Here is an 11,455-nt window from a genome sequence, read left to right on the forward strand (position 1 = left end):
ATAAATCCTGATAAAGTTAAGGAATGCTCATCAAACACTTATTTTGGAACATCCCACAGGTCTGCAGGCTAATTGGGAACAGGTGGGTGCCATGATTGGCTATAAAAACAGCTTCCCAAAAAATGCTGAAGAAAAGATGGGTTGAGGTACACCCCTTTGTCCACAACTGCGTGAGCAAATAGTCAAACAGTTTAAAAACAATGTTTTTCAAAGTGCAATTGCAAGAAATTTAGGGATTTCAACATCTACGCTCCATAATATCATCAAAAGGTTCAGAGAATCTGGAGAAATCACTCCACGTAAGCGGCATGGCCGGAAACCAACATTGAATGACCGTGACCTACGATCCCTCAGACAGCACTGTATCAAAAACCGACATCAATCTCTAAAGGATATCACCACATGGGCTCAGGAACACTTCAGAAAACCACTGTCACTAAATACAGTTTGTCGATACATCTGTAAGTGCAAGTTAAAGCTCTACTATGCGACGCGAAAGCCATTTATCAACAACATCCAGAAACGCCGTCGGCTTGTCTGGGCCCGAGATCATCTAAGATGGACTGATGCAAAGTGGAAAAGTGTTCTGTGGTCTGACGAGTCCACATTTCAAATTGTTTTTGGAAATATTCGACATCATCCGGACAAAAGGGGAAGCGAACCATCCAGACTGTTATCGACGCAAAGTTGAAAAGCCAGCATGTGTGATGGTATGGGGGTGCATTAGTGCCCAAGGCATGGGTAACTTACACATCTGTGAAGGCACCATTAATGCTGAAAGGTACATACAGGTTTTGGAACAACATATGCTGCCATCTAAGCGACCTCTTTTTCATGGACGCCCCTGCTTATTTCAGCAAGACAATGCAAGCCACATTCAGCAAGTGTTACAACAGCGTAGCTTCGTAAAAAAAAGAGTGCGGGTACTTTCTTGGCCCGCCTGCAGTCCAGACTTGTCTCCCATCGAAAATGTGTGGTGCATTATGAAGCGTAAAATAGGACAGCGGAGACCCCGGACTGTTGAAGGACTGAAGCTCTACATAAAACAAGAATGGGAAAGAATTCCACTTTCAAAGCTTCAACAATTAGTTTCCTCAGTTCCCAAACATTTATTGAGTGTTGTTAAAAGAAAAGGTGATGTAACACAGTGGTGAACATGCCCTTTCCCAACTACTTTGGCACGTGTTGCAGCCATGAAATTCTAAGTTGCAAGCAGTCACACAATTAATGTTGCTGTGCGGCCTGGTAGCAAATGCATCACGGACCAGTACCGGTCCCCGGACCGGTGGTTGGGGACCACTGATATAGGGGATTTTTTTTCACATTTTTGCGCTTAAAAGCAGCAGAGCGCTCCTGTTAAAAAGATGATCTTTGACTAGCTTATTTTTTATTCAATAGGTCCTAAAACTAGCGCAGCAGTGCTGTTATACAGGTGACCTTTGACTAGCTTTTTTTTATTTTCTTTTTTAAATCAATACGTCCTAAAACTAGCACCGAACTCCTGTCAGACAGACAATCTTTGACTAGCTTTTTTTTTTTAAATCAATACGTCCTAAAACTAGCACAGAACTCCTGTCAGACAGACAATCTTTGACTAGCTTTTTTTTTTTAAATCAATACGTCCTAAAACTAGCACAGAACTCTTGTCAGACAAACGATCTTTGACTAGCTTATATTTTTAAAACAATAAGTCCTAAAACTAGGACAGGACTCCTATCAAACAGATGATCTTTGACTAGCTAATTTTTATTTATTTATTTTTTAAATCAATACGTCCTAAAACTAGCACATAACTCTTGTCAGACAGACGATCTTTGACTAGCTTATTTTTTTTAAATCAATATGTTCAAAAACTAGCACAGAACTCCTGTTAGACAAACGATCTTTGACTAGCTTTAAAAAAAAAAAAAAAAAACGTTCAACAACTACAACAGAACTCCTATCAGACAGACGATCTTTGACTAGTTGTTTTTTTTAAAACAGTACGTCCTAAACTAGCACATAACTCTTGTCAGACGGACGATCTTTGACTAGCTTATATTTTTCAAATCAATACGTTCTAAAACTAGGACAAAACTCCTGTCGGACAGACGTACTTTGACTAGCTTTTTTTTTTTTTTTTTATCAATCCATCCTAAAACTAAGACAGAACTCCTGTTAAGACAGACAATCTTTGACTAGCTTATTTTTTTTAATCAAAACGTCCTAAAACTAAGACATAACTCCTGTCAGACAGGCGATCTTTGATTAGATTTATTTTTTTAATCAATACGCCCTAAAACTAGCACAGAAGTCCTGTCAGACAGACGATCTTTGACTAGCTTTTTTTTTTTTTTATCAATACGTTCAAAAACTAGCACAAAACTCCTGTTAGACAAACGATCTTTGACTAGCTTTTTTTTTTTAAAAAATACGTTTTACAACTAGAACAGAACTCCTATCAGACAGACGATCTTTGACAAGTATTTTTTTTTAAATCAATACGTCCTAAAACTAAGACAGAACTCCTGTCGGACAGACGATCTTTGAACAGCTTATTTTTTTAAATCAATACATCCTAAAACTAAGACAGAACTCCTGTCAGACAGACGATCTTTGACGAGCTTTTTTTTTTTTTTTTAATCAAAACGTCCTAAAACCAGCACAGAACTCCTGTCGGGCAGACGATCTTTGACTAGCTTATATTTTTCTTAATCAAAACGTCCTAAAACTAAGACAGACTTCCTGTCAGACAGACGATCTTTTTTTTTTTTATCAACTGGTCCTTTAGCACAGCCATACTAGCTTTTTTTTATCAATAGGTTTTAAAACTAGCTCAACGGGGATTTCTGTTAGCTAATTATAAACAACAGAGCTGTTTTGTTGTGAAAATATGAGCTTTAGTGAACAAAAAAACACAGTTTAAGTGGTCAAATGTATGTCACTGCCCCCCAGTGGTTACTTTGGGGAAATAAATATCGAGTGTGTATCATTATTGTGGTAACAACTGAACTTAGTAAGCGGAAATATGTATTAAAAGGTGACATAAATGTTTTATTGGCGACAATTGTTTACCTTCGTCCATATCTACCGCCTTCTCCCGCGTGGGAACCGTGACGCAGCAACTTCCGCGATTTCAGACCTCGCATCCTGATTGGCTGAAAGGCGTCTCATTTCCATAGCAGCTCCGATTGGGTACAAAGCCTCCCGCCAAATGTCACGTGGTGTGACTTTACGCGCGAACCAGTGCAGTGCGGTGTGGACCTCGTTTTTGTCAGTACAGGACCGCTTCTTTTTTTTTTTCTTCCTTTTTGCGTTGTATACCTAACTGTTGGATTATTTTCGGTATGGACGTCGCCACAGCCACCGCGGAGACTGCCGGGGAGACGGTGAAAGACGAGTTGGCCGATAAATGTCAGAAGTTATTCCAGGCCTTCTTGGAGGAGTGAGTGCCGTGCTTTTTTCGCATTGTTGTAGCTGCAGGGCTTGCACGGTACCACGATGCATGCAAATGTTATTTTTCGTGTCCGTGTGCAGGTTCCAGACCACGGATGGAGAAGTGAAGTATGTCCGGGAGGCTGAGGAGTTGATCCGGCCTGAGAGGAACACGCTCCTGGTTAGCTTCACTGACCTGGAGGGTTTCAACCAGGAGCTGGCGACCACCATCCAGGAGGAGTATTACAGGTTGCCACTCTTATTACTGTTAATAATATTATTATTACTACTCTTATTATTACTGCAAGATTTCAAGTGAATAGCATTGAGATTTTTGTGAATCTGAGCCAGTTTTCTGAGTTAGGCGTTCTTAAATGTGGGTATTCTGATACATTTCCTCATAAGAAGATAAAAAAAGGAATATAAATAACAACGATTGATCATCAAAACAAACCTCAAACATGCGGCCCGCGAGACGTTATTATGGGGCCCCGCGAGTTATATATGAACGCCGCTTAACCGCGTCATACTTGCCCACGTCCCCAATTTTCCCGGGAGACCCCTAAATTTCAGGGCAACAATTCTCTCAAAATCCCCCGTCGATTTATACCATATCAACAATATTGAGGGAGTGCCATAATGGCACTTTAGCGCCCCCTACAACCTGAACTGGCAGCGTGCGAGCCCACTCATATGTTGCACGTGATCAACAGCTACACAGGTCACACTGAGGGTGGCTGTAAAAAAATGTTTTTAACACTGTCACAAATATGTGCCAGACTGTGAACCCACACCAAACAAGAATGACAAACACATTTCGGGAGAACATCAGCATCGTAACACAACAGAACAATTACCCAGAGTCCCAGGCTACAATATACACCTCACCCCACCCTCACTACTTGCATCGGTTGAGGTGTTGTATATTGTAGCCAGGGCTGCAAAGTGTTCTGGGTATTTGTTCTCTTGTGTTTAAGTTTGGTGTGGGTTCACAGTGTGGCGCACATTTGTAACAGTGTTAAAGGTGTTTACACGGCCACCTTCAGTGTGACCCGTATGGCTGTTGAACAAGTGCGTCTTGCAGCCACTGACGTAGTTCTGCACAAGTCTCATACAACGTGATGTAGAAGCGTGCGCGATGACATTTTGTAGAGCAGTAGTCCTCTTCTAGGGGATGCGTGGACCCCTGGAGGTACTTGAAGGTATGCCAAGGGGCAAGTGAGATTTACTCTAAAAAAAATTTATAAAAAATACCAGCAATTTATAAATCCTTTATAAATATATTATTGAAGCAAGTGAGATTTACTATAAAAAATTTTTATAAAAAATACCAGCAATTTATAAATCCTTTATAAATATATTATTGAATAATACTTCAATGAAATATGAATGCAAGTTCATAAACTGTGAAAAAATAATACAACAATCCAACATTCAGTGTTGACAGCTAGACGTTTTATGGACATGTTCCATAAATATTGACGTTTTTGTGAAGAAATGTTTAGAATTAAGTTCATGAATCCAGATGGAACTTAATTCTAAATATTTCTTCACACAAAAAAAAAACTACCCCTTTTTTATATTGACATTACTGCCACAAGTGGTGGAAAAGTGTATTACAACTACCCCTGTTGTATATTGTCATTACTGCCACAAGTGGTGGAAAAGTGTATTACAACCACCCCTGTTGTATATTGTCATTACTGCCACAAGTGGTGGAAAAGTGTATTACAACCACCCCTTTTTTTAAATGTCATTACTGCCGCAAGTGGGGGAAAAGTGTATTACAACCCCCCCTGTTGTATATTGTCATTACTGCCACAAGTGGTGGAAAAGTGTATTACAACCCCCCCTGTTGTATATTGTCATTACTGCCACAAGTGGGGGAAAAGTGTATTACAACCACCCCTGTTGTATATTGTCATTACTGCCACAAGTGGTGGAAAAGTGTATTACAACTACCCCTGTTGTATATTGTCATTACTGCCACAAGTGGGGGAAAAGTGTATTACAACCCCCCCTGTTGTATATTGTCATTACTGCCACAAGTGGGGGAAAAGTGTATTACAACCCCCCCTGTTGTATATTGTCATTACTGCCACAAGTGGGGGAAAAGTGTATTACAACCCCCCCTGTTGTATATTGTCATTACTGCCACAAGTGGGGGAAAAGTGTATTACAACCACCCCTGTTGTATATTGTCATTACTGCCACAAGTGGGGGAAAAGTGTATTACAACCACCCCTGTTGTATATTGTCATTACTGCCACAAGTGGTGGAAAAGTGTATTACAACCACCCCTTTTTTTAAATGTCATTACTGCCACAAGTGGTGGAAAAGTTAATTACAACTACCCCTGTTGTATATTGTCATTACTGCCACAAGTGGTGGAAAAGTGAACTACAACTTCCCCTGTTGTATATTGTCATTACTGCCACAAGTGGGGGAAAAGTGTATTACAACCACCCCTTTTTTAAAAAGTCATTACTGCCACAAGTGGGGGAAAAGTGTATTACAACCACCCCTGTTTTATATCGTCATTAAGTGAAGTGAATTATATTTATATAGCGCTGTTCTCTAGTGACTCAAAGCGCTTTACATAGTGAAACCCAATATCTAAGTTACATTTAATGCAGTGTGGGTGGCACTGGGAGCAGGTGGGTAAAGTGCCTTGCTCAAGGACACAACGGCGGTGACTAGGATGGCGGAAGCGGGAATCGAACCTGCAACCCCTCAAGTTGCTGGCACGGCCACTCTACCAACCGAGCTATGCCCAGCATACTTGCCAACCTTGAGACCTCCGATGGAGGGAGGTGGGGTGTGGGGGGCGTGGTCGGGTGTGGGGCGGGGGCATGGTTAAGAGGGGAGGAGTATATTTACCGCTACAATTCACCAAGTCAAGTACTTCATTATTATAAGAAATACTTGACTTTCAGTGAATTCTAGCCATATATATATAAAATATATTTATTTTATTATACATAAATATATTTATAAAAAAAAGAAATACTTGAATTTCAGTGTTCATTTATTTACACATATACACACACATAACACTCATTGTTGAGTTAAGGGTTGAATTGTCCGTCCTTGTTCTATTCTATGTCACTACTTTTCTAACCATATGCATGTACAGTAGATGGCAGTATTGTCCTGTTTAAGAGTGTCACAACATTGCTGTTTTACGGCAGACTTACTGCATTACGGTAGATGAAAACGTGACTGCTGTTGTTGTGTGTTGTTACCGCACTGGGAGGACGTTAATGAAACTGCCTAACAATAAACCCGCATAAGAAACCAAGAACTCGCCCTCGATCATTCTACAGTTGTAACGTCGTTGGGCAGACACGCTGTTTATATTGTGGGAAAGCGGACGGGCTTTCCTCGCTCGGGTCCGCATGGAGTTGGAGGGGGCGTGGCCTCCGGCTCCGCCTGAATTTCGGGAGAAAATCTGTCCCCGGGGGGGTTTTCGGGAGAGGCGCTGAATTTCGGGAGTCTCCCGGAAAATCCGTGAGGGTTGGCAAGTATGCTGCCACAAGTGGTGGAAAAGTGTATTACAACCACCCCAGTTTTATATCGTCATTACCGCCACAAGTGGTGGAAAAGTGTATTACAACGGAGTACCGCTGCGACCCATAACACTGTTCTAGACGAGTATTCACGGGTGGAGCAAATACAAGTGAAAAGTGTCAAAGAAAAGGCACTAAAGTGTGCAAACTCCCTGTTTCCAGAGTCTATCCCTTCCTGTGTCGGGCCGTCCGCAACTTTGCAAGGGATCATGGGAACGTTCCGCTCAACAAAGAGTTCTACGTGGCGCTGGAAGATCTGCCTGCCAGACACAAGTACGATTCGTATCAGGACTAAGTGTGTCCTTGGATTTGGTAAAAAAAAAATGAATAATAACGTCGACGTTGGCTTCAGGATCCGCGAGCTGTCGTCCATGCGCATCGGCACCCTGGTGAGGATCAGCGGTCAGGTGGTGAGGACGCACCCGGTCCACCCGGAACTGGTGAGACCTGCTCTCCGGTCAAAGTTGCGACAATTTTTGGCCTGAGCTTCAGGGGATGTGTGGGTATTTTTTGTCTTAGGTGAGCGGCACTTTCCTGTGCATGGACTGTCAGGCGGTCATCAAGGACGTACCCCAGCAGTTCAAGTACTCCCCGCCCACTATCTGCCGCAACCCCGTGTGCAACAACCGCTCGCGCTTCCACCTGGACACGCACAAGTCCAAGTTCATTGACTTCCAGAAGGTAACGTCCCTAGGTTTGGGCTGGTTTGAGGACTGTGTGCGATGCAGTGCTTTGTGCCCAGGTCCGGATCCAGGAAACCCAGGCGGAGCTGCCCCGTGGTTCCATCCCGCGGTCCCTAGAGGTTGTCCTCAGAGCGGAGGCGGTGGAGATGGCCCAGGCCGGGGACCGGTGCGACTTCACGGGAACTCTCGTGGTGGTGCCGGACGTCTCCCAGCTCAGCACTCCCGGTATCAGACCCTTTCCGCACCGTCACGTTTCTGTGGTTTGCTGTCGGACTGTTCACCTCCAACCCTGTGGATTCCTTCTGGAGGTCTGCGAGCGGAGACCAGTACCAGGGTCAGCGGACCGCAGGGATTCGAGTCTGACGGTCTGAGGGGATTGAAAGCTCTGGGGGTCCGGGAGTTGTCGTACAGACTGGCCTTCCTGGCTTGTTACGTCGCTCCCACCAACCCACGGGTAAGAAAGAGAATAGAACTTAACCCATGTCTACAGTCCCGATCCAAAGTTGACTTACACATGACTATCTTGAGTTTCCAATAATAACTCCCTTTTTTTGTAATAGAGTGATTGGAACACATACTTGTTGGTCCCGAAAAACATTCATGAAGTTTGGTTCTTTTATGAATTTATTATGGGTCTCCTATTGGTTCTTTTATGAATTTATTATGGGTCTCCTATTGGTTCTTTTATGAATTTATTATGGGTCTCCTATTGGTTCTTTTATGAATTTATTATGGGTCTCCTATTGGTTCTTTTATGAATTTATTATGGGTCTCCTATTGGTTCTTTTATGAATTTATTATGGGTCTCCTATTGGTTCTTTTATGAATTTAATATGGGTCTCCTATTGGTTCTTTTATGAATTTATTATGGGTCTCCTATTGGTTCTTTTATGAATTTATGATGGGTCTCCTATTGGTTCTTTGATGAATTTATTATGGGTCTCCTATTGGTTCTTTTATGAATTTATTATGGGTCTCCTATTGGTTCTTTTATGAATTTATAATGGTTCTCCTATTGGTTCTTTTATGAATTTATTATGGGTCTCCTATTGGTTCTTTCATGAATTTATTATGGGTCTCCTATTGGTTCTTTTATGAATTTATTATGGGTCTCCTATTGGTTCTTTGATGAATTTATTATGGGTCTCCTATTGGTTCTTTTATGAATTTATTATGGGTCTCCTATTGGTTCTTTTATGAATTTATTATGGGTCTCCTATTGGTTCTTTTATGAATTTATTATGGGTCTACTATTGGTTCTTTTATGAATTTATTATGGGTCTCCTATTGGTTCTTTTATGAATTTATTATGGGTCTCCTATTGGTTCTTTTATGAATTTATTATGGGTCTCCTATTGGTTCTTTTATGAATTTATTATGGGTCTCCTATTGGTTCTTTTATGAATTTATTATGGGTCTCCTATTGGTTCTTTGATGAATTTATTATGGGTCTCCTATTGGTTCTTTTATGAATTTATTATGGGTCTCCTATTGGTTCTTTTATGAATTTATTATGGGTCTCCTATTGGTTCTTTTATGAATTTATTATGGGTCTACTATTGGTTCTTTTATGAATTTATTATGGGTCTCCTATTGGTTCTTTTATGAATTTATTATGGGTCTCCTATTGGTTCTTTTATGAATTTATTATGGGTCTCCTATTGGTTCTTTTATGAATTTATTATGGGTCTCCTATTGGTTCTTTTATGAATTTATTATGGGTCTCCTATTGGTTCTTTGATGAATGTATTATGGGTCTCCTATTGGTTCTTTGATGAATGTATTATGGGTCTCCTATTGGTTCTTTTATGAATTTATTATGGGTCTCCTATTGGTTCTTTGATGAATGTATTATGGGTCTCCTATTGGTTCTTTTATGAATTTATTCTGGGTCTCCTATTGGTTCTTTTATGAATTTGTTATGGGTCTCCTATTGGTTCTTTTATGAATTTATTATGGGTCTCCTATTGGTTCTTTTATGAATTTATTATGGGTCTCCTATTGGTTCTTTTATGAATTTATTATGGGTCTCCTATTGGTTCTTTTATGAATTTATTATGGGTCTCCTATTGGTTCTTTTATGAATTTATTATGGGTCTCCTATTGGTTCTTTTATGAATTTAATATGGGTCTCCTATTGGTTCTTTTATGAATTTATTATGGGTCTCCTATTGGTTCTTTTATGAATTTATTATGGGTCTCCTATTGGTTCTTTTATGAATTTATTATGGGTCTCCTATTGGTTCTTTTATGAATTTAATATGGGTCTCCTATTGGTTCTTTTATGAATTTATTATGGGTCTCCTATTGGTTCTTTTATGAATTTATGATGGGTCTCCTATTGGTTCTTTGATGAATTTATTATGGGTCTCCTATTGGTTCTTTTATGAATTTATTATGGGTCTCCTATTGGTTCTTTTATGAATTTATAATGGTTCTCCTATTGGTTCTTTTATGAATTTATTATGGGTCTCCTATTGGTTCTTTTATGAATTTATTATGGGTCTCCTATTGGTTCTTTTATGAATTTATTATGGGTCTACTATTGGTTCTTTTATGAATTTATTATGGGTCTCCTATTGGTTCTTTTATGAATTTATTATGGGTCTCCTATTGGTTCTTTTATGAATTTATTATGGGTCTCCTATTGGTTCTTTTATGAATTTATTGTGGGTCTCCTATTGGTTCTTTTATGAATTTATTATGGGTCTCCTATTGGTTCTTTTATGAATTTATTATGGGTCTCCTATTGGTTCTTTTATGAATTTATTATGGGTCTCCTATTGGTTCTTTTGTGAATTTATTATGGGTCTCCTATTGGTTCTTTTATGAATTTATTATGGGTCTCCTATTGGTTCTTTTGTGAATTTATTATGGGTCTCCTATTGGTTCTTTTGTGAATTTATTATGGGTCTCCTATTGGTTCTTTTATGAATTTATTATGGGTCTCCTATTGGTTCTTTTATGAATTTATTATGGGTCTCCTATTGGTTCTTTTATGAATTTATTATGGGTCTCCTATTGGTTCTTTTATGAATTTATTATGGGTCTCCTATTGGTTCTTTTATGAATTTATTATGGGTCTCCTATTGGTTCTTTTATGAATTTATTATGGGTCTTCTATTGGTTCTTTTGTGAATTTATTATGGGTCTCCCATTGGTTCTTTTATGAATTTATTATGGGTCTCCTATTGGTTCTTTTATGAATTTATTATGGGTCTCCTATTGGTTCTTTTATGAATTTATTATGGGTCTCCTATTGGTTCTTTTATGAATTTATTATGGGTCTCCTATTGGTTCTTTTATGAATTTATTATGGGTCTCCTATTGGTTCTTTTATGAATTTATTATGGGTCTCCTATTGGTTCTTTTATGAATTTATTATGGGTCTCCTAAAAATGCAAAATGTTAATATTTGGTTACACCAGATCACTGCAAAAACAAGCTTCTGTATTGAAATGTTGACCACTCCCCTTGACAAAATTGGTGCAGTTCAGCTAAATGTGTTGTTTTTTCTGACATGGACTTGTTTCTTCAGCATTGTCCACACCTTTAAGTCAGGACTCTGGGGAAAGGCTATTCTAAAACCTGAATCCTAGCTTGATTTAGCCATTCCTTTAACCGCTTTTGACGTGTGTTTGGGCTCATTGTCCTGCGCCCAAGACCCGACCTCCGGCCTGATGATTTTAGCTTGTCCTGAAGAATTTGGAGGTAATCCACCTTTTTCATTCTCTGTAAAGCACCAGTTCAACTGGCAGCAAAACAGCCCCGGAGCATAATACTACCACC

General features: G+C 39.8%; 1 protein-coding gene across 2 annotated transcripts in view; it reads left to right on the top strand.

Annotated features, from left to right (window-relative positions):
* Nucleotides 1-3,198: 3,198 nt before the first annotated feature.
* mcm6 (minichromosome maintenance complex component 6) overlaps nt 3,199-11,455 on the top strand; it is a 43,780-nt gene continuing 35,523 nt past the window's right edge. For both annotated transcript variants that reach the window (XM_061890993.1, XM_061891002.1), the window contains exons 1-7: nt 3,199-3,424; nt 3,517-3,663; nt 7,146-7,256; nt 7,336-7,423; nt 7,503-7,664; nt 7,726-7,891; nt 7,975-8,120. In XM_061890993.1, the coding sequence (XP_061746977.1) occupies nt 3,327-3,424; nt 3,517-3,663; nt 7,146-7,256; nt 7,336-7,423; nt 7,503-7,664; nt 7,726-7,891; nt 7,975-8,120 (918 nt within the window). In that variant the 5' untranslated portion in view covers nt 3,199-3,326. The remainder of the gene's footprint in view (nt 3,425-3,516; nt 3,664-7,145; nt 7,257-7,335; nt 7,424-7,502; nt 7,665-7,725; nt 7,892-7,974; nt 8,121-11,455) is intronic.

The sequence above is a fragment of the Nerophis ophidion genome, linkage group LG02 (genome assembly GCF_033978795.1).
Source record: "Nerophis ophidion isolate RoL-2023_Sa linkage group LG02, RoL_Noph_v1.0, whole genome shotgun sequence".
In the NCBI taxonomy this organism is placed as follows: Eukaryota; Metazoa; Chordata; class Actinopteri; order Syngnathiformes; family Syngnathidae; genus Nerophis; species Nerophis ophidion.